The sequence below is a fragment of the Camelus bactrianus genome, chromosome 31, assembly GCF_048773025.1.
Source record: "Camelus bactrianus isolate YW-2024 breed Bactrian camel chromosome 31, ASM4877302v1, whole genome shotgun sequence".
Lineage (NCBI taxonomy): Eukaryota > Metazoa > Chordata > Mammalia > Artiodactyla > Camelidae > Camelus > Camelus bactrianus.
Window position 1 is genome coordinate 16,191,879 of NC_133569.1, and position 27,516 is coordinate 16,219,394.

Here is a 27,516-nt window from a genome sequence, read left to right on the forward strand (position 1 = left end):
AAGGCATCCTACCGGGTTTGTCATTTGAGGGCCGATGGAACCTAGCCATGACAGGTTGATTGGAGGAGGGAGGGTGGGTGGAAGTGTGATTGAATTAATAGTTGGTTGGCTAATGACAGGTGAGGAAGGGAAGGCAGTGAGTGTGGATTAGTTGGGGGATCCTGGCTATGGAGGAGGCAGAGAGGCTGGCAACTAGAAGTGGACTAAGGGTTGAGGGAAAGTGATAAAGATGGTAAAGGCCCTGGAGGAACAGGAGAGGGAGCTGGGGGCCACGCTGAGATCAAAGCACAGATTCATGAGGGCACCAACGTGCACAGGTGTGTGACTTCCTCCAGCAGGGTTCCTGGACCCAATTTCAAAGTGTGCATGTGTGTGTGTGTGTGTGTGTGTGTGTGTGTGTGTGTGTGTAGGCTTCCCCACATCTACAAGAGATTCTTGGACACCAACAGGGTGTCGGCTCAATTCTGACAATATCAACCCGGACATAGAATCAGATTCCACAGAATCCACAGGTAAAGGGCTCAGTTCAGGTTATTACCTGTACTTCTGACCAACTGGCTATAAATCAGAGGTTCCCATGACCCTCTCCTTGGGTTTGATTAACTTGCTAGAACAACTCACAAAACTCAGGAAAACATTTACTCATTGGATTACTGACTTATTATAAACGGATATTAAAGGATATGAATCAATACTCAGAGGAAGAGATGCCTAGGGCGAGTTCCCAAAGGAAGTTCTGTCCTTATGGAGCTTGGGGCACAGCATGGTGGCCCATGCAGCCCACGTGGGCACTGGTTCCTCCATGTGCAAACTGGTTCCTCCATGTGGAAACTCTGAAAAGGGGCCAAAAATCTGTCTTTTGAGTGGGTTTATGGTGACTTCATTACACAGACGTGGTTGACTAAATCATTGGCCAATGGTGATTGAGTCAACCTCCAGCCCTTCTGCCCTCCCTGGAGGTCTAATCACAGGTTGGCTTCACTGGCAATCCACCCCTACCCTGAGGCACTTTCCAAAAGTCGCCTTTAACAAGACACCTTGATCACGCTCAACTCTTAGGAAATTCCAAGGGTTTGGGGAGTTGTGAGCCAGCAAAGCAACTGTGGCTGAAGATCAAATATATATGAGAAATGACAAATATCTATTTCTTTTAAATCACAACATCTCACTGGCCAAGTTTGGGAACAGGAGGGAAAGGAAGATACCTGAGTTGTGGAATTCACAGGGCATGAGTGGTAGTGATGACATGGTCAAGAGGGAGGTTTAAGCTAGAGGAATAGGGAAATGAACCCCCAAGGGAGCTTGAGCTTGAGGAAAGGGGTAAGTTGAGGAACTGGAGGCTTAAGACAGTGTGTTGGTCCCTGGGAGTAGCAGAGTGAGTCAGGTGGGATGAGGTTGATGTGGTGGATGAGAGTTACTGAGTTTCATAGGTGGAGCAGTCTTAGATCACGGCAAGATTCAGGTGCGGCCCTGCGAGTGGGTGGCGGATAAAGTATCAGTCAAGGCTGAGGGACCCAGCAGAGCACCACATGCTACATGAAGCAGGGTGGGGTAGTGGCAGTGGTCTGACGGCCCAGGAAGGACACACAAGAGGACCCAGAATTTGCATGTAGGAACCTCTTACTAACCCAGTGTACAAGTTAACTTGTAAGTCTCAGTTGCCTATATGTCAAAGGCTGTAATAGCACCAACCTCATGGGATTGTTGTGAAAATTAAATGGGTGCCTGAGCACAATGACTGGCCCATAATAAGCCATTGACAAATAACATCTATAAAATAAATGGTATTATTGAGACCTAATTCCACTAGAAATGCATGACATAGAAAAGATACTGCTAACATGAAAAATACGTTAGAGGACTCATAGGGACGGTCTTCTTTGTGGAAACGGCAGACACTTGGAATCAAATTTGTGTTTGCGTTCCAACCCTGCAGCTCTCTAGCTACGTGACTTGAGGCAAGCCATTTCGCCTGTCTGTGGTTAACCAAGGTGCTGGGTTGTTAATATCTTCATTCCCCAAAATGTAAGTGCCTCCCTGTGTACCAGGCACTGTACTGGGTGCTGGTGATAGAGAGACTTGAAGAAGCCATTCCTGTGTTTACCGTGTAGCTGGAGAGACAGGAAGAGACAATTATAATTGGGAAAACTTAGAGCTCTGGCAAAGTGAAGTCTGAGGCACGCAGGTAAATCCTTATTTACGCTGGAGAGACGTCTTTCGCCCTGATGTAGTGATTAGCTCCTTCCCTCCATTTTAAAGGTAATAAGTAGAACTGAGTACACAGTTCCCACTTTTTAACAATAATGGGGTTTTAGAAACTATTTTGGCAAGTAGAATGGTGAAATTTAGATCTTTTCCAATTCCGGTGGGCTGGACAATCTGCACGTAGACATGTGTCATCATGAAGGATTGTAGAGAAGGGTTCAGAGCACAGCAGCACAGTGGCAGCTTCAGTAAGACTGCCAGGGCCAGTTTCCTGGTCTGTAATGCGGGGATAGGAACAGTCACGGCTTCCTAGCGTTAGTGTGAGGATGGGTGAGTTGACAGATGTAGAACGCTTGGGACCGTGTCTGCCACATAGTGCGTATTCAATATGCTAGCTCTCATCATTCTTTTTTTTTCATATTTTTATAACTTTATTAATTATTCAATTGGAGGCCTACTACCCAGCCTGCCAGAGTGGGCTTTCCTTATTAGAGGGGGACAGGTTCCCCAGTTCTGCTGCAGCCTCGGCTGTTGCAGCACTTTGGGGCAGTTGCTGCCTGCCTTGGGGCCCCCCTGGTACCTCAGGACTGGAGGTGGAGGGCAGGGCCACCCCTGAGAGGCAGGCAGAGATCCTGGGGGCCAGAAAGGCCATTCTAGGGGCTCCTCCCAGACATCCCAGTGGCCATCATATATGCCTCCCCTGCTCTGGCCAGGGAGGCAGAAGGGTATCAGAGTACGTCCAGCCTGGCCTCTGGGGGTCACCCCCTGCTCAGATCCACTCATCAACTCTTAATTATGGCGGTCTCCCCCATAATGAAAAGACTGGGCAAAATATCTTCCTCAGCCTGCACAGGGACCATCAGAAACCATGGATCGAAGTAATAAAAAAGGGGTGGGGTGGGGGTAGAGCTCAGTGGTAGAGCCCATGCTTGGTATGTACAAGGTCTTGTATTCAATCCCCGGTGCTCCTGTTAAGGGGAAATAAATAAAAAAATAATAATAAATATATGTTTAAAAAGCAACAAAAAAGTAAAATAGAAATCAAATAATATGTAAAGATCAGGGCATTTTATCAAAGGACTTCTTATCAACACAGCTAAAATTCAAGTCTTTCAAAAAAAGATTTATGTATAGGTTTGAGGGGAGGTAATTAGGTTTGTTTATTTATTTTAATGGAGGTACTAGGGACTGAACCTAGGACCTTGTGCATGCTAAGCACACACTCTACCACTGAGCTCTACCCTCTGCCTTAACAGTGTCTTGACTGCAGTATCTTTACCATAAATATTGGTTGATTTCTTAAGTCCTGGCTTTACAAGACAAAGGTCCAAGGGAGTGCTTTATTGACTAGTTCTTTTTCTCTTTTTCCTCTGATAGTTGAAAAGAGAGAAACCTTGACCTTCCCTCTCTCCTGTTGGAGCCTGAGCCAGCACCCCCCGCGAGGTGACTGGGCAGCTCTCCAGTTACCTGGTGGGAAAGCCCCCCAGCCCCCCGGGCTGCAGGTTGTAACTCGCATCTAAGTCCTTTCTCTCTATCTCAGGAAGATCTTCTACTGGAAGATAAAGGCATTCCTAGTCTCCGGCTCTCTCCTCAGCATTATTACAGAAGTCAAAAGAGGGAGATTAGTGTGAACAAGAGGTCAAAAGGGACAGTAGCCCACAGGGGCATTTCTCTACAGTCCCCGGGAAAGCTACTCATTTTCTTCCCATCAGATGTTCCCAGGACAACTTAAATGGTTTTGGAACTTTTGAGAAAGTCCTCACCTCTTCCCCATTATATCCACCCCCTCCTTCAACTCTTAAGGGGCTTTCTCCTCTCTGAAATTTGAGCTTAAATTTGAACACAGTGTTCCCATAGAAACTGGCAGCCTTCTCTCTTTCTGCCTGCCTTATTTCTGCTTAAAAAGCTAGATTCAAGCTGTCATCAGAACATGCCTTTTAAAAACAAAATTTACCAGGTTATAAAGGAGGTACAAAGTGAAGAGCGGATGCCCAGGAACCTGGGCATGTTGCAAACCTTGATTTGTTATAACCTTCATGTGGCGAGATGGTCAATAGGAAATCTGTCTTAAGACCAGGATACCCAACTCTAGTAACCAGTCCCGGGGCTGTGACAAGTTTTTTCAATTCTAAATAAGAGCAAAAGGACAGTAGTAAGGTTTTTCATCGAGCAAATAATTTCAGTATAAAATATGTATTCTTTGTGACCTTCCTTTAAAAAAATAATGATAGTGATAGTGGACAGCAACTGTTATGAATTAGTTTTTTTTTCAAAATCAGTATTTATCAATTAAGATTTTTAAAAATTTTTATTTATTTATTTTTTAGTTGAAGTGTAGTCAGATTACAATGTTGCATCAATTTCTGGTGCACAGTATAATGTTTCAGTCATACGTATACAAACATATGATCCTTTTCATTATGGGTTACTACAAGATATCGAATATAGTTCGTGCTGTACAGTTTAAACTTGTTATTCATCTATTTTATATTTAATAGTATCTGCAAATCCTAAACTCCCAATTTATCCCTCCCTCCACCACAAAATATTTGTACATTTCTCTTAACACTTCCTCTTGGAATCATGTATTATTTAAAAGTGTGTTGCTTTCTCTTAAAAAAATATTTTTTTGCTGGGGGAGGTAATTAGGTTTATTTATTTATTATTTTTAGTGGAGGTACCAGGGATTGAACCCAGGACCTTGTGCATGTTAAGAACACACTCTACCACTGAGGTATGCCCTACCTCTCCCTGGTAAAATGAAAAAGCTGACAATCCTAAATTGGTTCCCCTTGTTTACTTTATTGGGCCGTGAAAATAAAAAAAATTTTACTGTACTAAAACCTACTACTTCTCTAGCTGAGCAGTCCCTCCTAAAACCTCAGAATAAGTGTCCCTAAGAAAGAAATTCCCTTCCTGTAAAGAAGACCTTCTGGGGTAACATTTTCTATTTTTAACCTTTTTTTACTACTTATTTTTTAATTGAGGTATAATTGACATGTTAGTTACAGGTGTACAACATAATGATATGCTGTTCTACCTTTTTTTAGTTGTGGTAAAATATATATAACACAAATGTATCATTTTCACCATTTTTAGGTGTATAGTTCAGTGGTGTTAAGTACATTCACGTTGTTTAACTATCAGCACCATCGATCTCCAGAAATTTTTTATCTTCCCAAGTGAAAACAATTCATTAAACACTAACTCCCTATTCCTCCCCCTCCCCCTAGCCCATGGCAACCACCACGCTACTTTCTGTCTCTGAATTCCCCTACTCTAGGTACCTCATATAAGTTCAATCATGCAGTGTTTTTTTGTTTTTTTTTAATGTGTGTCTGGCTCATTTCACTTAGCACCATGTCTTCAAGGTTCATCCATATTGTGTTATGTGTCAGAGTTACATTCCTCTTAAAGGTGTTTTTAACCTTTTTGACAACTCTGCTTGCATTGAAGCTCTTTCAACAAAAGGATGGTTGGTAAAAGGGCAAATCTTGCCAGCTTTCTGTATTTATTCATCTGTAACATGGTTCTGAGTTCTGTTCTATCATTTAAACAGATCCAGGCAGACCTGCCTCTTATAAAGGTGGCCACTGCTATTCAGTTCCAATATGTAGTTCCAAAATGTAATGTAGGCCTAGTATTGCATGTAAAAATCTCCTGATTTTCATGTGTTGGCCAATATCATCAGGCCAAACAGAAAACATTTCCAGTCCAGATCTTGCCCACCGGCCACTAGTTAGCATCTCTGCTAGGGCTTAAAAAAATAAAAGCACATTTTATTGTGGCTTCGTTGATTCATTCATGAAATTAATGTTCACTGGGTATGTACTAAAGGTTAGGCTACACACACAAGATGTGGCTTAAAGAATCTGTGGTAGGAGAGACAAATAGTTGCAGCATAAGTGCTGTAACAGAGCAAAACAGTAACTTTACTGAGCACTTCTTATGTGCCAGGGAGTTTTTAAGACCTTTACTTATATTAACTCATTAAACCTTACAACAATCCTATAAAGTAGGCATTCTTATTGTCTTCATTTTACATATGAAAAGAGAAGCACAGAGTGGTCAAGTCACTTGCCTTGGTCACACAGTTGGAAAGTGCCGAGGGCGAATTTGAACCCAAAATGATGCCAGAGCCCAAGGTCTTGACTAGAAGAGGGGAGGGGGTAGGTTGGTACAGGGTAACCTGTGGACTTGTGAAGACTTCCAGAAGAGGTTAACTTTTGACTTATCTTTAAGGATGAGTTCAGCAAAAAAGGCCGGGAGGGCAATCCAGGCAGAGGAAATAATTTGAGCCAGGGATCAAACACTAAGATGGGCAGGAAATGGGTCTGGAGAGGTCGCAAGGTCTCCAATGCTACCTAGTCAACTGTTTGTTTCCAGGTGAGGCTCAACGACAGCTTGCGTCTCAGCGATAACTAACTGCGAGGGTAAGAGGGGTGCAGAAGCAGAGCGGCACTCAGGGGCTCCAGCCGGGGAAGCCCGACCCGAGCTCTGCAGCCCCGCCCACGGCCCCCTTCGGGAACTCTAAGTCCCGTCATGCAGCGGGGCGCACTCCGAGCCCCGTGGCCAGCCCCGCCCCTCCCCGGGCCCGCCCCCGGGCCCGCCCCTCTCGCCCGCAGCCCCCTCCCGCCCGGTCAGCCCCGAAGAGTTGCCCGGTGGCCGCGGCAGACGGAAGCCGAGCGAGGGCCTCGGCAACGGCAGGATGGGGGACTCCAAAGTGAAAGTGGCCGTCCGGATCCGGCCCATGAACCGAAGAGGTGAGCGCCGAGCCCGCCTGGGGCCGCCGCGGCTCAGGCGGCAGGTGCCTGGCGCGCCCTTCCCCTCGCCGCCGCCGCCGCCGCCGTGTGGGGTCCGGCCGGCCCCGCCCCTGGAGTCCGCGTCCGGGCAGGGGGGAGCGGCCCACGCACCCCGAAACCTGGTTCCCCGCGCCCGCCCCGCCTGCGCGGGACGCCCCTCCCCTCGCCCGCACAGCGTCCCGCGCCGCCGCGGGCCCCACGTCCCGGGCCGCTGCCCCTTCCGCCGGCGCGCCCGCCCCGCCGCCCTTTCGCCCTCTCGTCTCCCTGCCCTTCCAGGAGGGCGACCGCGTCCCGCTCCCCCGGCTCGCTTCCCCCTCCTCCTACTCGGCCCTCGTCCCGCGCCTGCGGCGTCCCCGCTCTCGGCCCGCCAGCTGTCAGAGCGGCCCCCGCCCCTGGGGTCCTCACCCCCACCCCCCGCTTGGCCGGGACAGCCAGGGACCCCGAGGCCCCATGTCGGTGGCCCAGGCGCCCCAGCCCTGCACCCTTGTGGCCCGCGGCGGCAGGAAGAAGGGCAGGGAATTTGGTTTCCTCCTGAGAAAACGCTCAAGTGCAAAAGTCCTTCCTCTTGGATTTTCACTTTATGTTCCTTTAACCCGCACAGCCATAAAGAGTTGCAAATACTTTGATTGAACGTGGGTAGAGATTTCCCGCCCCTCCTTACTTTGGTTGAACTTGGGTAGAGGAGACCCCCGCCCCCCGCTTTTTTTGACTGTTGAGAAAGTTTTGTTTTTGCTTGAAGTCATATTCGTCATCTCTCAACAATAAATAGTTTAGGTGCCAAGATTCTTGTGAAATTGTATCTTTCAGACATTCTCAATTCTGCAGGGAGGGTAGAGAAAGATAAACCGAGTACATTTTAAATCCTCTTTAGACAGTCAGATGGAATAGAGAAAACCCCTACTCGAAGTTAGAAGAGGAGGTGGGCCAGGCCTTGGCTGTAATACGTAACTAGCTGCGTGACTGGGCAAGTTACTTTAAATGAGATACTGTAAACTCTTATACCAAGTGGTACTGTTGAAATCATTATGGTCCCAGGAAATGACTTTTCAATTGACAAGGCTGTAACTAATCCGAATCATTCGTGTAAGTACCAGAATTATTTTCTAAGTCGTTTTTGCAACTTCTTTGTTCATAATCAAGTGTTGTCTTAAGTCTGTGTAGAAGTTGAGCTGTTTTCCAGTTTTCTTTGCTGTCTTTTGTATATATTGAGATACGCAGATCAACAGGTTGACATGTGCTTTGTTGGTTTGTTCTCTTGAAAGGTTTTTTTTTTTTTTTTGAGTTGATGATTCCTCCTGTCCCTGCTAGGTCGGCTTAAGGCTGTCAGATGACAGAAGAAATTTCGCTAAGAACGTAATTACTTTAAGTTCTCAACTAGTGCACGTTTTGGGTCTTCAATCTTTGCCTCACTAATTCCATGCTCTGACAAAATGAAAGAACCTAGATGAACTCTGAAAGTTTTCCAAAGCTTCTGGTCTTAAGGTGTTCAGGCAGCTTTATTTAAATTCACCTCAAATTTATTACCATCACAGTAATTAAAAACAAAACATAACACCAAGCCACAGAAGACACAACTGATCTGGGATTTGATTCTGAACGGATGATCTCAGCACATCAAAAAAAAAATTTCCTATTCACAAAAAACTTGGAAATGTCAGTGCTAAAAAGAGGCAGCTAATCAGCCACCACCAAAAGCCAATCTCAAATAATTAAAATCCTTCACCTCCCCCTCCACCTTGAGTTTCAGCTTTCCAGGGGAAGTACTTTTACTTATAAATTATCATTGATTAAATTCTAGTAATTGTCAGTATCAGAGTTTCAAGGGATGCATAGAAAAATCTTTTTAGCTATGGAGTAGATGATGGCTGTTCCTTTGGCTGAACTCATTTTAAAATTAAGGTTTAAGCATGGATCCATTACCCTATAAATATAAGTGCATTATTTGTGGTAAACTGCCTCCTCATTTATTTAGTGCCATCTCTTACTTAGCCTTATATTTCTTGAGTGCACGTGGACTTTTTTTTCCATGGTCACTACAGATAATTAAAATTAGTTCTATTTCTGTTTTGTTCTAAAGTAGTTATTTACATAAATCTAGAGGTTATTGTGGAATACGATGTAGTGGAATTCTAAAGCCAGTGGTTTTTAAACTGCTAAATAGAGTTTACTTAAAAAGTCTAAAACACAGCCATATTCCTTCCAGTCATTTTGGAAAAAAGTTAATACTTTGGCCAATTATTACTTCTGGGAAAATTAATGTATTGAGTAATGGTATATAATTATGCTGAATAGTGAATTTTGTCAGAATTTCTCTCTTAGCAGGTTAGTGCAGGAAGCAACCTCAGAAATCATTCATCACTAATGAAAATGAGATGAGAATGGGTTTTGGGGATGATGTAGTTTTACTCTATAGACTGATATTTGGAATCATATTAGCTACTTTTTGAGGAAAGTCTGCAATTTGCAAGAAGCTCCTAATGTACTGCTGAGTTTCTGACTGTGCTTAGGTGTTAAGGTAGACAGTTGGTTTATTATTTAACATTTATCATGGAAGTAAGAGTGTTTCAGTCTTTTTTGCTAAATTATTTGTGGGTTTGGGAAACTTCGTTATTTGAACATTAAGCATTAGGCCCTAGTTCAGTAGTAGCAAGAATTGTAATGACTGATGAATGTGCTTTTGTCAGGAATATTTTTCTTATACATTCTAACATTATACTAACAAAACAAAAAATAAAAAGGAAAAAGTCTCTGACATTCATCCATCTTATCATTCACACTTATTTTCTTATTTTCATTCCAGTTTGTATTCACATGCATATGTAATTGTACATAGTTGTAATATTACACCTTTTTTGGCCTTTCTTCATCTAAAATACAGACTTAAACAGCTGAAGTAGAAGGGGTTAAGCTTATTTTGTCATGAGATCTGGAAGTTCTATTTGTCTTTTCACGTCATCTTTCAGACTTGTTCTGCTCATCAGGTAACCTGGCTGTGTTCTGTGTACTGTAAGGAACACCCGTTCATACATTATTAACCAATCTAATTATTAAATGAGCCGAAAGTTTCACAATCATAATTGATGGCACTAGTTAGATCAGTGATACACTCCTATTCAGGAATTTGATGTTTTATAACTTTCAGCGGCTTAAAAATATTTAATGCTTATTGAGTGCCTGCCAGGTGTCTGTCTTATGTTAGATAGTCCCGGATCTGATTGCCTTTCCACCTGGGGCTTCCCGAATTTAAATATGTATAAGGTTAACTATCGAAGCAAATAAATCTATGTAAAAAGTGTTTGGAAAATATGCTTTGCTGTCTACCTAGCCTAACGTGATGAAACCAGAAATCACATTAGACATTTAGCTAGAGAGCAAAACAGTGAAATGGGTTATTTCAGGTGTTAGGAAGCTTGGACAATAAACTTATTTTAACAGGTATTTCTCAAGGGTTTGCTTTGCATTTCTTTCCATACTTGATGCAGTGAAAGTCACGAACAATAACCAGTACAGTGAAATTACAATAATAGAAGTCAGGGCTTAAGTCAAAACCATTTAACAAGGACGACTTTTATGTTAGGAGAAAAAACAGTATAAAATAGTATGGTAGCTATGTGATTGAATCTAGTGTTGTGATTATTTCTATGTAAAAATGTAAACAGGAATGGGCAAGGGCTAGAAAGAAACAGAAAATGAGATTGATTGTTCTTGTTGGGGGAATTTTATTTCCTAAAAATTTTCTCCTAGTGTTGCCTAGTATGGTAGCATTCAGTTAAAACAATTTTTTTTTTTAAATTTCTACTTTTTTGGAGCAGGGAGTAATTAGGTTTGTTTATTTATTTACTGGAGGTACTGGGGATTGAACCCAGGACCCCATACATGCTAAGCATGTACTCTACCACTGAGCTATACCCCCACCTCTAGTTTTGTTTTTTTTTTTAAGTATGCTTTATGGTATGCTTATGAGGAAATGACTGTCATGTGAAAAGATCTGATTAAAAGGTAAACACCTATGTCAGATTGCTGGTTATTAAAAGTGCCAAGTGAGTGGTAGGGTGACAGAGGAATTTAAAGGAGTGAAGGATCACTTCTCAGGCTGGTGATTAGGGAAGGCTTCACTGTGAAGGGAGAACTTTGGTTCTACTTGGAGGGGAGGAAGCTTAGGATTGGAATGGGTACCCCGTGGGAGGGGTGTGGGGGAAATTGGTTCTTTGAGGAGGTATGGTCTGAGAGCCAAGGCTTGGAGGCAGGAATGAGCCAGGCAGGTTTAGGCAGCAGAGACAAGATAAGCCTGCCAGTAGGGAGGGTTCTGGGAGGTTGACTAGAGAAGGATGAGATTAGAAAGATCAGGTGAAGTTGCAGGGAGCCCTGACAGCTAGCTAGGCTCAGCTGTCTAGCTTTAGGGTGGCTGCTCCATGGGTCCTGTTTAGCTTTTTAGAACCTCGTGTGGGTTTCAGACATGAGCCTGATGGGGAAAGATCGCCAGATCCCCGGGCAAGACTGACAGCCTGGGTAGGTGACTGATTCAGGTCATTGCTGAGCCACATTGAAGAGCGTGTGGTGAAAATGAAGCCACGTGAATAGGAAGGGTAAGGAGACAGGTTAAAACTGGGTGGAGGTAGGAGGAAGATTAGAAGACTCCGGCCGTCAGTGAGGAAACAGGTGTCCTTGGGAAATCCAGAGGCTGGAGAATCTGTTTGAAACCAGGTGTTTTTGACCCTGAGACCTCTCATGCTTCTTAAGCCTTCTCAGAGAGACACCTAGTGTTGGAATTAGGGAGGACCATGGATGGAAATTTCTGGCATATTTTCTGAAACAGAAGATGCTTGTTTCATTTGCATCTGCTTGATATGCTAATGGAGAATGAGACACATGTATCACAACATTCTTTTGTGTCTGCTGTCAACTCAGTGACTGAGAATGGGGTTTATACACACAGGGCCAGAGGCTTTTGGAGAAGAAAGTACACATTTATCAAATCAAATCAAAATTTGTTTGAATCGGCATTCACTTTTAGCCCCTCACCTCCGTAAAACAATGCCTAGTGTCAGCGTTTTCCTTCTTTAAGTTCTGAAGATGAAGGAAACCAGTATTCATTCAGCAGATGAATTGAGCTGCTTACTGAGTGGAGATGGATTTCTTACTGATCTCTGTGCTTGCTGGTGGGCTTCCCCTTGTGTTTGGTAGAGCGTGTTCTTAAAAAACCTTGGTGGAGGGAAGTGTGAAACTAGCTGGTATGTAGGACAAAGTCCATGACTTAATTGGCACTGGGCTTTAACTCAGAAACTGTAGATAGTTTTAGAAGTTGGTATTCCTGAATTAGCCCATTCAATTTAACACATCTTGATTGAAGGAAAAAAAATAGCTGCTTTTTGAGAGCTTTCTGTTAGCTACAGGGTTCATTACTTTTTATACATGACAACATGATTTGTTGGAATTAGCAAAATCTGGTTGTAGGAATTAGCAAGACATTTGCAAGAACAGTGAGGAAGTTAACTGTAAAAATTCAGACAGCAGGAAGGAGACCTGTATGTATAATTAGCAGTTATCAAGAGGTTACCATGGGCTGACATGGTCCCAAGCACTGAACTAGATTATTTCTGTTAATCCTCACGAAAGTGCTAGGAAGAATTTATACCATGACTCCATTTCACAGAAGGAAAAAGGGGAACTTGAACAAGCTTAATTAGCAACTTGTTCCAAATCACAAAACTTTCAAATGGCGAAACTAGGGATCGGAACCTAGACAGTTCAACTCCAGAGCCCCAGCCCTGAAAATCTGTGCTTTCCTGGAAAAGCGGAAGAGCACAGTGCATGAGGGGTGAGAAGAGTGACGGAAGGTGGCCTTACTGAAGTGGGGAGCTTTGTGGGGAGCAGAGGGATACGAAGTTAGAGGTTGAGTACAGGCAGGTTCAGGAGGGTCTCAGACAAGCTTTAAGGAGTACCATGACTAGAGGGTTTTTTTTTTTTAAAGATAAAATTGTTATGTAACATTAGTTTCAGATGTACAACATAACACTAAAGTGATCACAGTAAGTCACCTTACCATCTGTCACCAGTTAACCCCTTTCACCCATTTTGCCCACCCCCCCAACCCCCTTCCCCTCTGTAATAACCATTCTGTTCTCTGTGTCTGAGTTTTGTTTTGTTTTTTGTTTATTCATTTTTAAAAAATAGATATTCCACATACAAGTGAAATCGTACAATATTTGTCTTTCTCTGATATACTTCACTTAGCATAAGACCCTCAGGGTCCATCATGTTGCAAACGTATAGGTTTTTGAATAGAGCAGTGGTACTGTTAATGTGATGCTTTAGAAAGATAAATTAATCTGTGTGTCTTTATCCTGCTCACAGGCTAATAAGTTAGCTTGTTATGTTTCATGGATGCTGGTGGAAGACACAAGACTTTAGGGTCAGAGGACTTGGCACAGCAAGTAGGGAGAGCAGTTCCCCTTGCCTGCAGATCTCGCAGGGGTGACATGGAAGAGTCCAGATGGATGCTGTGCAAGCAGTGGGTTTGTGTCGCATCCGAGGAACACTGGGCTTGGGGAGTTCATCGCTTTTAAGGGGTAAGCCAGCCTGAAGATTGCTGGCTGCGAACACATTCCTGAGAGGTGGGCGGGGTAGAGAGCATTGATGGCCTTGCATTCTCGATACCCCCAGCAAGAATGGGTCGAGGTGGTATGAAAGCAACTGAAATTTAGGAGATACAGGGAGACTGCAAAGCTTCTGGTTTAGATGACTAAGTGAAGGAATGCTGGTGTCATTAACTGAGATCAGAAATGTGGGGGAAGCAGGTTTTAGGGTGGAGGTGTGGGACTTAAAAGCTCTGTTCTTGGACTTTAACAGTTATTTAGTGCTTATCATATGCCGCGCACTACACCTCAGCTGTGCAGAGATACAGTGCACGCCTGCAAGAAACTCAACAGACTGAGTTTCAGGTTGTAAAGTGCAGCCAAGTGGATGGATCCAGAAAACTGTTGTACATGAGTCTGAGACCAAGGGACTGGAGATATGTGTAGATTTGAGAGTCATTACTATATTTAGAAGATGAGGGGAGGGTACAGCTCAAGTGGTAGAGAGCATGCTTAGCATGCATGGGTCCTGGGTTCAATCCCCAGTACCTCTTCTAAAGATAAAGGAGTAAACCTAATTGCCTTATCCTCCCTGCCCTCCCCCCCCAAAAATTAAAAATTAAAAGAGTTAGAATACCAAATTAAGGCATACGTGAAGGAGCAGGTCACAGAGGCCAGGAAGAGAGACATAAGGAGGAGCAGGTTAAAGTAATGGGGGGGCCCAAGGCGAAAAATGTTACCGAATGGACAGTCAGTAGTCAGGATCACAGGAGTGGCATGTGTGATGACACTGAATTGTGCTCATTGGATTTGGCATCTTGGTGGTCAGTGGTAATTTTCAGAAGAATAATTTCGACTGAACGGATTGGTGTTGGTGTGTTGGTGGTGGCCTGAGAAATTGGGGGGTGTGCCGACGCGGAGGCGGTGAGTATACGGAGTGTTCCCTCAGGAAGCCTCATGTGGAAGGGAAGGGTGAAGAGTGGTCTCTAGAGGTGGGGTTGGGAGGAGAAAGGCCTGTTCCTAAGTCTGGGATATGTTTGAGCCTTGTTATAGACAGAAAAAGCCAGTAAGAGTGGGAATTTTTTGAAATATGGGGGGAAGAGGATAATTATATGCAGGGGAAGACCTGGAGTGCTTAATTTTCTTGATGAGGTAGAATGTGAGGCTATTGAGAATTGGAAGAACTGGGTTGGCTGGAATCTTCAGAGTAGTGAGTATTTAGAAGTCTGGTTGAAGGACTTTAACTGTATTTTATATGTACTGAGGGCAGTAGGGCCATTCCTTCTAAGTTGTTTTTGAAATGTAATTCACATATCAAAAGCAAATAATTCACTGGCTTTTAGTGTGTTTGCAGAGTTGTGCAGGCATCACCACTATCCTATTCCAGAACATTTTTATCATCCCAAAGACAGCCTCTCTCCCATTAGCAGTCACTCTCATCCACCCCTAGTCCCACAACCCCCTGCCATGCCCTCCTCCCCCAGCCGTCCCTGATCTACTTGTCTCTATGGATTTGCCTGCTCTGGACATTTCATATAAATGGAATCATATAACATATGGACTTTGGTATCCGACTGTTTTCACTTGTAATGTATTCAGGGTTTATCATGGTTATAGCATGAATTAATACTTCATTCCTTTTTAAGCTGAATAATATTCTGAGATACGTATATGCGTTTTATATGCCCAGTCATCAGTTGATGGGCGTTTGGCTTGCTTCCATTTTTTGGCTGTTAATGAATAATGAAAATTTGTGTAAAAGTTACTGTGGGGATGTGTATTTTCATTTCTCTTAGGTATGTGTATATGTAGGAGTGGAATTGCTGGATCATATAGTAACTCTGACATTTGAGGAACTGCTAAATTGTTTTCCAGAGTTACTGCAGCATTTTTACCATCAGTGTGTGAGGGTTCCAGTGTCCTCCCCCACACTCTCATTGTCCTTCTTTTTGATCATTGCCATCCTAGTGGGTGTGAAGTGGTATCTTATTATGGATTTGATTTGTGTGTCCCCGGTGTCTAATGATGTTGATCATCTTTTCATGTGCTTGCTGCCTGTTTGTGTATCTTTTGAGAGATATTCAAACCCTATCCTTATTTTTAAAATTGGGTCATCTTATGATTTACTTGTAAAGAATTCTGTATATAATTCTGGATCCAGTCCCTTATCAGATACATGATTTGCAAATATTTTCCTGAATTTGTGGGTTGCCTTTTCATTCTCTTACGGTGTCCTTTGAAGCACAAAAAATTTTCATTTTGATGTGGTCCAATTTATCTTTTTTTTTTTAACCTTGCTTGTGCTTTTGATTTGATATCTAGGAAACCATTGCTAACCCAAGGTCATGTGCATTTAATGCCTGTGTTTTCCTGTAAGAGTTTTATAGTCTTAGCTTTTACATTTAGGTCTTTGATCCACTTGGGGCTGATTTTTGAATGTGGTAGGAGATAGAGATCCAACTTCATTCTCTTGCATGTGGATACCCAGTTGTCCCAGCATCATTTGTTGAAGACTATACTTTCCCCATTGGATTGTCCTGGCATCCTTGTTAAAGCTCAGTTGACCATAAGTGTGACAGTATATTTCTGGACTCTTAATCATAATCCACTGATTTTTACACTTATCCTTCAGTTAGTACCACACTGTCTTGATTCCTGTAGCTTTGTAGTAAGTTTGAAAATGATGAGTGTAGTCTTTCTACTTTGTTCTTTTTTAAGATTGTTTTGCCTTATAAGTTTGTAAATACCTACTTCCTAGCACTCTGAAGTTGATTTGTTTCTTGAAGGTGCACATTTTATGTTTTGGATCACATAAGATTATTTTAACTATTTTCATACTGTAATTGCTCTTCCCCTTACCAGGAGTCCTGTCTTGGATCGTCTTCATTCTTTCAGTTTTTCTTGAACCGTTTTAGAGCTCAGTTATATTTTATCTTTTGTCTATTGAATAGATTATCATGTTCAATGGTAAAAACATGAAAATTGAGTGATTAGGATGTTTTATATATCTCTTACTAGAAAGCAAACAGCCAATTTTCTTTTTACTTATGTGACATCACAATTTTTTTTCTCCTTGGGTCAGTGGGCCTCAGGGGGGTCCTATATGATACCATGATTCTAAGTATGGTAAGGAAGTAGAAGTCACACTCCCCATTCTGCAACTAAGAATATTACATTCCAATGGGGAAAACAAGTGCTTCATACATGAAATATTAGTGATGAATATTTTATTTGTAGGAGCGTATATAGCCATGTAAAAACTATTAGGCATGTGACACAAATTAGTTGAAAATAGACCCATATATACCTTGCAAAATTTGCAATTTCATATTTTATTATTTTTTTTTATTGAAGTGCAGTCAATTACAATTTGTCAATTTCTGGTGTACAGTACAATATCCTAGTCTTGCATATACATATATATATTTATTTTTGTATTTCAACATTTGTAATTTAATTAAAATGTGAATCTTACAAATAATTTACTATCCTTTTAAAACTGGACCTGCATGAATTTAACAGTAAGTTATAGTTAGCTTTTTAGGAACGTGGTTGATGGGTAAAGGGAGATTCATTTATATTTCTGAGTAGTAGATTTGGTTTGAAAATAATTATCAGTTTTCTGGAGAATTAGAAAAGCAGATGACTAAATGGGCAACTCTTAATTTGTCCACACTGAGAACGATGCATTTCCCCAGATGGAACATGAGTTATGTGAAGGGAGTCTCCCAGGCCCTGCCCATCTTTTACTATGATGTCATTGGAGAACGAGCCATAGCTGATTTATGCATTGAAGAAAGACTTGTTTCAAGTTATTGTTCACTTTTACAAGGTGACTAATATGCTGGCTGAATAAGCTGGATTGTCGACTGTTGATATTTTATTCATAATGAGGGACTTGACCTAGAAAAGGATCCTGTTTCAGAAATAATTTGGGATCTTTAATGTTAAAGGAGTAAATTTCTTTTTTTCCCAAGACTCACAGGTACATCGTAGCATTCGTGGTTTTGAGTACTATAAAGCTTGATTAGTCATGACACAAACTTATAGTACTACTTGACTCTAAGATTACTCTCGGGTTTTTTTTTTATTATTATTATTGCTTTTCAAACATAGTACTAATTAAATCCCAATCTCATTATTTTAGGCTTCCCTGGGAATAAACTGTTGTCCGTGTGTTACTTATTATAGTAATGAGTATTCAGTGCTTTTTTTAAATTGTGGTCAGATATATATAACATAAAATTTACCATCTTAAACTAGTTTTTAGTGTACAGTTCAGTGGTATGAAGTACATTCACATTATTGTGCAACCATCACCACCATCCATCTCTAGAACTTTTTGATGTTGCAAAACAGAAACTTCATACCCATGAAATACTAACTCCCTGTTGTCCCTTCAGCCCAGCCCCTGGCAACCACAATCATACTTTCTATCTCTATGAATTTAACTACTCCTGGTGTCTCATGTAAGTGGAATCCTACAAAACTTGTCCTTTGTGACTGGTATATTTCAGTTAGCATCATGTCTTCAAGGTTCATCCATGTTTTAGCAGAATTTCATTCCTTTTTAAGGTTGAATAAGCTTCCATTGAAATACATATACCGCATTCTGTTTATCCGTTCATCCATTGATGGAAAGTTGGGTTGCTTCCACCTTTTGGCTGTTGTGAATAATGCTGCTATAAACATGGATGTGCTTTAATGCTATTTTTGCAAAGGAAGTGCATAGTAGCTAGGTCTTTATCTTTTTTAATCTAGGTTTTCCAAACTAAGAGGAAGATGTTTATGTTTTGGATTTTTGTTAGGTGTTAAAATTTTTTTCTTTTCTTTTCTTTTTTTTAGTTCAGCTTAAATTTAAAGCCTAAATTTGATGTTGCTACTTAATCACAGCTTTGCTTTCTAAGCAGTATAGAGCAAGAAGTTTTCCACGGAGAAAGTGTCATATTTAGAATCCTGCAGCAGTATGATTTAATTCAACCATTAGTAACATTTGATGGTGCACTAGCCATGGCATTTGATATTAAAATGTTTTTCATATATCTGATCCTTAGACTCTCTAAATCTCACTGCTTTTGTTTGCTTAGGTGTGTGTTACTAGATATTCCACCCATACTCTAAACAGTCTTGTGAAAAGCCTTCTCTTAACAGAGTCAGGGTGGGAATTTTATTTGATAATAAAAACTGAACTACTAAAGGAGTGAAGATTGTTGTTTATATTTTAAAGGCCATCTCCAGTGGGTGTTAAATGTAGGGACATTTGTAAATGTTGCACTCTTTAGGCCGAAATGAGTTTAGGTTGGATGTATTAGTTATTATGTGATTCTTTGAATTTTAGATTTTCCAGGATTGGTTCTTTAATTATGCCATTTAAGGCTTCCAGATTATTAGTTGTATCTAATAAGTCATGAGGGAGAGGAAAGGGGCGTTGTGAAGAGGATGGGTAAAAAGCCTACAAATATTGAAGGAAAATGTTTGGATCCTTTGTCAATTCAAGATCATCTGCAGTGAAGGCAAAACACTAGTGAGGGTGGGGGGAGTATTTGATTGAGGGATTTTCAGGCATGCATTCTAGATGCATACTTCTGCATACACAACTACACATGCAGCTCCTTTGCTCAGAACAAATGTTCTTGCAAGAAACTAATAACTAACTTTGTGGTGGGTGGTGAGGTAGTAGAATGAGTCACAGCACAATTTCCGGAGACTTGATAAAGCATTTGTGTATAGCATAGATCTGACTGTACGGGGCTAGCCAATATGATATGGTTGGAGACCATTAAGGAGTGGTGGTAACAGAGTACGATGATTGCAAACTTTCTTGAGCTCTGGGCTGGAGGAAAGGAAGAAGTAAAACTGCGTGTGTGAAAAGTGTTTGCATGGTGGCTGAGGGCTTCTTGCAGCATTTCTGTGATAATCTAGAGTGGATTTAAACACAAAGCATTAGAAATAGACTTTAATACTAGTTGACCACAGTGAAACATATGCCTTTTGGGGGTTAGTATTCCACGCCTGGGTAAAACATAGCTCTAATGTTTTCCTTTCACTTCTCTTTGCCTGAAAAGTAGATTGGCTAAGAGAAAGACCACTACATTTTTTCGTACTTTTAGATTATATCTTTGAGGACAAATGTAGAATAACTGATATGAGAAAAGTTGAGTTGTGGCAGGCACAGGGAAGGGAGTTTTTGTTTTATATTTGTCTCAGTTAAATAAGTTAAAGCAAGTGAACAAAAAAAGAAATCATCTTTCCTGACAGTAGAAATTCTGTGAAGTTATAATGAGTTTGTCATTGACATTTGGCCAAGGCTTTTAGGGAAATGCAAAACGACTCCAGTGTAGCGCAGGTCCTTTCCTTAGAGCATTTCTTTGGGTAGTGGAGATAAGGCAAACAAAGTTTCATACTTGGGGTCAGAAAGTTATAAGAATATAAAAATATGAGAACATAAACATGATATGGCCTATACTTAAAAAAAAAAAAGCTTTATTGAGATACAGTTCACATATCATATAATTCAGCCAGTTTAGTGGTTTTTATTGTGCTCGTGCAGTTGTGAAAGCTATCAGCACAGTCAGCGTTAGCACATCTTCCTCACCCCCAACAGAAACCCATTTCCACTAGCAGTCACTCCTGAGCCCTAGGCAGTAACTAATCTACTTTGTCTCTGTTTGCCTGTTCTGAACATTTGAAATAAGTGAAATCATACGATGTGTGGTCCTTTGTGACTGGCTTCTTCCACTTAACACAAGTTTGATCTATGTTGTAATACATATCCGTACCTTATTCCTTTTAATTGCCAAATAGTGTTCTCTTTTATGGATATACCACATTTATCCATTCCTTAGTTAATGGATATTTGGGTTGTTTCCATTTTTAAGCTATTGTGAATAGCCAAATGATACTGCTACTCACATACAGAATTTTGTGTGGACATAGGTTTCTCTTGGGTGTATATCTAGATGTGGGAATTGCTGGGTCATATGCTAACTATGTTTAACCGCTGAGAAACTGCCAGACTGTTTTCCAAAGTGACCACCATTTTACATTCCCACTGGTAATGTATGAAGGTTCCAATTTGTCCGTGTCCTTGCCTATACTTACATATCTGGGTTTTTTGTTTGTTTGTTTTTGACATGATCCAATTTACATTCTTCTTATTTTCTTTTTTTAAACTGAAATATAATTGACTTACAATATTAGCTTAACTTATCTGTCTTTTTGGTTATAGTTATGCTAGTGGGTGTGGAGTGTTATCTCACTGTGGTTTTGATTTGCATTTCCTCAGTGTCTAGTGATGTTAAGCATCTTTTCTTCTGCTCACTGGCCATTATTGTATCTTTTTTTGGAGAGCTGTCTTTTCAGGTCCCTTGCCCATTGTAAATTTGGATTATTTGTTTTTTATTATTGAGTTGTAAAAATTTTATTTTCTGATGCAGTTCTCTTATTGGATCATATATCCAATTCACAAATATTTTCTCAATTCTATGGGTTGTCTTTTTACTCTCTTGATGGTGTCCTTTGAAGCACAAGGGTTTTTCATTTTCATGAGGTTGCCCCAGCACATTTGTTGAAAAGGCTGTACTTCCCCCTTGGATTGTCTTGGTACTGTTGTCAGAATCATTTGGCCATCAATATGACAGTATAATTCTGGACTCTGTTCCACTGATATATTTGTCTGTTTTTCTCTCCTTATGTTAGTACCACAATTACTGCGGTTTTGTAATAAGTTTGAGGTTGACGGATGTTGTCTTCATAATTCAAGATTTTTTGGCTATTCTGGGTCTCATGCATTTCCATATAGATTTCAGGATCAGCTTGTTAGTTTTTGGGGAAAAAAAGTCAGCTAGAATTTTGATAGAGATTGCCTTGAATCTTGTAGACTGATTTGGGGAATATTGTTGCTGTCTTAACAGTATTAAGTCTTTCGGTTCATGAACTTAAGTTATCTTTCCATTTGTTTAAGTCTTTAATTTCTTTTAACAATACTTTAGAATTATCAGTGTACATGTTTTGCAGTTTTTTTACATCTGTACTTAAGTATTTAAATCTTTTTGATGTTACTATAAATAAAATTTTCTTTGTCTCTGGATTTTTCATTTGTTGGTGTATAGAAACACAACTGATTTTTGTATATTGTCCTACAACTTTGAAGAACTTGTTTATTCTGGTAGTTTTTAGTGGGTTCTTTAGGATTTTCTTTATACAAGATCATATCATGCACAAATAAAGGTAGTTTTACTTTTTTCTTTCCACTCTGGGTGTCTTTTGTTAGTTTTTCTTGCCTAACTGCCCTGGCCAGAAATTCTAGTATGATCAGCATTGAACAGAAGTTGCAGTAGTAGACATCCTTGTCTTATTTCTTTTTTTTTCCTTAATATGTGAAATTCTTTTTTTTTAATTTTTATTTTATTAATTTTTTTGGTGGGGGGAGGTAATTGAAAAAAATTACTAATTTTCTGGAGAATTAGAAAAGCAGATGACTAAACGGGGGAGGTAATCAGTTTACTGATTGATTTGCTTGTTTAGTCATCTAAACTGGACCTCATGCATGCTAGGCACGCACTGTACCACTGAGCTATACCCTCTTTTATTTCTGGTGTTAGAGGGTAAGCCGTTTGGTTTTTTACCATTAAATGGGACGTTAGCTGCAGGTTTTTAAATGCCCTTTTTCAGATTGGGGAAGTTCCCTTCTATTTCTAGTTGGAGTGTTTTTATCATGAAAGATTGTTGGATTTATTTATTTTTGTGTGTGTCAGATGTTTTTTCTAACATAGATTACTTTAAAAATGACTTTTTTTCTCTTTTTTTATCTGCAGAAATTGACTTGCATACCAAATGTGTGGTGGATGTAGATGCAAACAAGGTTATTCTTAATCCTGTAAATACTAATCTTTCCAAAGGAGACGCCCGGTAAGTTAAGAACCAGTGTTACGATCAGTGGGTTTTTAAATGACTGAAAGCAGCAATGGCTGCTGAACTGAGTTCAATTGAACAAACATTGAATGCTTGGTGTGTAGAGATCTCTCTTCCACTTGGCAGCAATACGAGGTCTATGATATGGAATGACTAAGTGCCGGAATGAGTGTTGTAGGCAGGAATGGTATTAGAAGCTCAGAGAAGAGAGCTTAAGTTAGATTGTGAGGTAATTGAGGAAGGCTTCTTGAGGGAGATGGTACTGGCGGAGGATTAGGTTGGATGTAAATGGGAAGAAGTCGGTAAGAAGGGAAGGCTTTTGGGTCATTCCTCTGCATGGGTTGTTTTTACTTCTGCCAGTTTGCATCCTGCCTGTCAGTCAGAGCCCATTTCCAGTGCTACTTTCTTCCCAGTAGGCATTCTTGCAGCCCTCAGGGATCCCTCTCCTTTTAGTCCCTGTAAGCTATAATGTCTACGACCTAATTTAATTATTATGTATTGTTTTGGATTTTTAATTGTAACTCCAGAGTAGATTTTAAGGTCTTGGAGGGAAGGGACTCTGTTGGGCTGAGGATAAATATTTGAGCATCATTTGTGGATTTGGGTGATAGTATGAACAAAAGGGAGGGCAAGAAGGTGTGAGGAAAGTGATCGTGGGGAGGAAGGAAGAGGTTAATTTGGTTTTTCTCAGTAAGTGCAGGAAAATTAATTTAATCAGATAAGCTGGGGTCAGATTCTAGAAGGCCTAAAGAGCAGATGAGGAGATTTGGCCTGTATTTTTATAGGTAAGATGGCATCTTTGACAGTTTTTGAATTATTGTGATTAAGGAGGTGGATTAGGGAGAGTTGTCAGATTGCTGTGTAGACAGTGGGTCAGGGTGGGGAAAGACTGGCTTTTTGTAGGGATCAGATCCTGGAAGTGGAGAGCACAAGTTAGAGGAGGGTGCCCACCATGGTGCTGCGCACGAAGTGGGCACTTCACAACACCTGTGGAGACAGTGTGGTACATGGAAGCACACACGGAAGGCGCTCCATAAAGGTTCTTTTGAGTTGAGTTAAACGGAATTGAAAAGAGCATTGGAGTTGGAGTCAAAATCTGAAATCAAATCCCTACTTAACTATGTTATCATAGTTGGTTATTTTAAACTTTTTTGAGCTTTATCTGTATAATACCTGCCTTACCTGTTTCATAGAGGTGTTTTCTGAAGATCAAATTAGTGATCATGAAAGTGCTTTGTAAACTGTCCTGTAAATGTTCAGGTTTATTGCTACTGATGTAGAGATATTTCTTAAGCATCTCCAGGATATGCTGTTACTAGGGTGTGAAGGATACAGACGTGTCAGGAAAGGTGCTGGGATTTTGAGCCTGCTAAATGAAGGACCTTCTGTCCTGAGTATTAGTTGAAAATACTACTTTTGGGGGCTGTTTATTGCCCTTAGAGCTTTCAATCTGAAGACTGTTGCTTTCTTTGGAAATGTGGACAGCTGTGAACAAACTAGGAGGCAATACCTTCTGGTAGAAAGAATGTGGGCTTTATATACAGACTGACGGATCCAGATTCCGGCTTTGCCACTTTCTGGCATGGTTATCTACCTGTGTTCCTTATTTGTAAAGAGTTTCTGTTTTCTATTGCTGTGTAACAAATTACCTCAAAAGCTTAGTGGCTTAAAACAACAATAATCATCTATTATCTCATGGCTTCTGTGGGTCAAATTCAGACTGGGCTCAGCAAGGATGGCTTGCTCTGCTCCATGATGTCTGGGGCCTTCCAGGAAGACTTGAAGGCTGGGGGATGGAGTCATCAGGAGAAGGCTCGCTGGTCACCCAGGTCTGGTAGTTGATGCTCCCTGTTGGCTGGAGATGTCGCTGGGGCTGTGGGCAGAACACCTCCTCACAAAGTAGCAGGGCAAGCGTCCCGAGAGTGAGAAAGCCAAGCAGAAGTGGTATTGGCCTTTTATGTCCTAACCTTGGGAGTCACACAGCGTCACTCTTTCACATTTTCTTGCTCGAGGCTGGTACAGAGCTCTGCACAGTTTCAAGAAGAGGAAACAGACCCATCCATCTCTGAGTGGAGGAAAGTTAGTGTCACATAAGAAAAGGGTTTGGGGTGGGAAGTGTGTTGTGGCTGTCTTTGGAAAACACAGTCCATCCACCACAATTGTATCATACCTACCTTTTGAGAAGAAAATGAGCACATAGAAGCTAAAAAAAAAAGTTTCTTTCCTTTTGAGATCTTTAAATCTCAGGGATTTGTGAAAGAATTAAATAGCACTTTTTGGTTCCATAGAATATCTTGGATGGCTCTTTTTTAACATGTGCTGAAAATACAAATTGAATATTAGTTCAGTGTCATAGCATACTGTCTGATGAGAAACTTAAAAATCACGACTGTCAATAAGGTTGGTATGTAATGGCTTTTGCTGAAGTAAAGAAACCTAGTGTCTTAAAAAAAAAACCAACTCTTTATTGAAGTATGTAATATACATACAGAAATGTATATATAGCTTGATGAATTTTCATAAGTTGAACACACTCTGATAACTGGCACCAAGATAAAAAACAAGAACATTACTAGTATGACAAAAGACCACCTCGTGAGAAGCACTTTTTCTTTTAATGTAATATGGAGGTGAAAAGAGAAAATAGAAATTTTGGGATATAGTAGTTCAGTGGTATATGTTGATTTCATTAAAAGGAAAAAAATAGGAGGGAAAGCACAAATTAGAAGTTAAGGTTAAGAGGGGGGAGGGTGTAGCTCAAGTGGGAGAGCACATGCTTAGCATGCAGGAGGTTCTTGGTTAAATCCCCAGCACCTCCTCTAAAAATAAACCTAATTACCTCTCCCTCACCAAAATAAAATAATTAAATAATATGCTAAAATATTTTTAAAAACATAAATTAAAAAAAACTTTTAAAGTTAAGGTTAATTACAGTCTAGTTTGTAGAATGATTAATTCATAAAACAAGTTAGGGTTTTCTAGGAGCTGTTACTCGTAGCTAGAGAGCCAGGGATGTGAAATTGGCATAAAAAAGTGATTTGAGTCCATTTAAATCACTAATCAGAAAGGCTCAGATTAATATTTTTCCTTTAAAAGCTACACTACCCTTCTTTTTAGAATAGTATCCAATTCTGTTACTCTAAAACTGTGTACTTTATATGTATACTTAACAACCTAAGTTAGTATGCTTTGAAAGTGAACATTCACGTATTAAAACAATGGTTTGTATATATTTCTGATTAATTTTGCATTAACTTCTGAAAATTTCATGATTTGGTGTTTATGCTTATAAAAAGCTAATAGAAGCCATGGTTAGATGAACATGTAAACCATTTTTGTCTTAAAGCTTAATTATGGGGATTTGTGGAACATTTTTGCTGTGCTATGTATATGGAGTTCCAAAACTTTTGAAAAAAAAAGAGGCTTAAAATTCAGAAAATTCATAGTACATGGTAAACAAGAGATTAAGAAATGCTGACATTGGAGCCAGACATCTAGATTGAATCTCACCTCTACTACTTAATGTGATGTGGAGCAAGTTACTTAATTGTCCTCTGCCTCAGTTTATTCATCTGTAAAGTGGAGATTATTATAGTACCTGCCTCCAGCTCGTTATGGGGATTAAATGAGTTAAAATATGTAAAGTGACAGTGCCTGGTATACAACAAACCTTACATAAAGGTTAGCTATTACTTTTAGTATTACTGTGATTGTTATTATGGCCCGTATTTAAGTTGTAGTCTGTGGTATGTTTAGTGAGCTATAATATAACTTCATAAAGGAAATAAAAAATTTTTAAAACAAAATAATTCAATACTTGAGTATACATGTCTGTCACAAAATTAGCTAGTTCTAGAAAAATTTCAGCTTTGCAAAGTCAGAAACTTTATTTTATCTAGTTTGTCCAAAGTTGGTGGGGCATCTAGGGACTAACATGCCATCTGTTAGAGAGATAGGCCCCTGATTTTATATTAACAGTGAACAAAACATTGATCTCTGCCATCCTGGCTTCTCCTTAGTGTCAGCCAACTTTGGGAACCAGGTCAAAACATTGCTTGTGAACGTAGGATAAAAACGAAGGGACATTTTCTCAATTATGGAAAAGATTAAGGACAGACTCTTTCTTCTCCACAAGACTCTGCTGGAACACCCTAGTGACTGAAATACTTGTGCCCAGCAGCTCTGTCTTTTCCTTCTCTGTATAGTGCAGGGTACACAGATAGATTTGATCTGTTTTCTCATGCAGTGCCATACTGCTTATCCTGCTGGTACAATTAAATGTCTTTGGAATTACCTTTTTGCCCTGAATCAATTTAGTTTTCTAGATTGGCCCTTGGGGCTTCCCAAATCTTCAGTAACATTTACAAATCATAATTTTGGGCTAATAAGTGACTAATTCATTGTCTATTCTTACTAGATTTTTATAAGTGTAATTCTCAGTTTGTAATTCTTAGCATTTAGGAGCACTTGAAGTCCCTTTTGTAACTAGTTACAATAGTACCACGATGTAGAACAGTCCCCTTTTAAACAGCTAAGTAAATCTTTAAGCCTTATTTTGTTTGAATTATATCTTAAAACTTAAGAAAGTTATATCTTATAACAGAATGTTAATGCTCCTGCTTGTTACCATGATAGGGCAAACTCGTTTCTTAGGCTAAGTTTTATCTTCTACCTTTTACCTCATTTCCTCTCCCACCTACCAAACAGGCCTTTCCTGTTCATTCTGGCTAAAAAATGGAGATAGTTAAAAAGCTGTTTTAAAAGGGATTGAGATGAGATTTCCCATGGACAGTTAAGAAACAGTAGCGTTGTAAGAGTTGTATTTAGGTGAGTTTGGAAATGGGAATGCACTTTCCCATAGGAACAGACAGTTGTTTCTAATAAAAATGCTGTTCTATTAAAGTAACTATTTTGGCCCTACAATAAACATTCTTCTCTCTCTCTCTCTCTTTTTTTTGCTGTTAGTGTGTGGTGATTTAAAAAAAAAAATGCAGTGACTCTCAGTAACTAGCAGACTTTGG

General features: G+C 40.3%; 1 protein-coding gene across 2 annotated transcripts in view; it reads left to right on the plus strand.

Moving 5' to 3' along the window:
- The first annotated feature begins 6,758 nt into the window (after nucleotides 1-6,758).
- The window catches only part of KIF13B (kinesin family member 13B), a 165,800-nt gene continuing 145,042 nt past the window's right edge, over nucleotides 6,759-27,516 (plus strand). The window contains exons 1-2 of one of the 2 annotated variants that reach the window (XM_074355608.1): nucleotides 6,759-6,968; nucleotides 22,399-22,492. In XM_074355608.1, the coding sequence (XP_074211709.1) occupies nucleotides 6,914-6,968; nucleotides 22,399-22,492 (149 nt within the window). In that variant the 5' untranslated portion in view covers nucleotides 6,759-6,913. The remainder of the gene's footprint in view (nucleotides 6,969-22,398; nucleotides 22,493-27,516) is intronic. The other variant, XM_074355607.1, reaches the window with a different exon arrangement.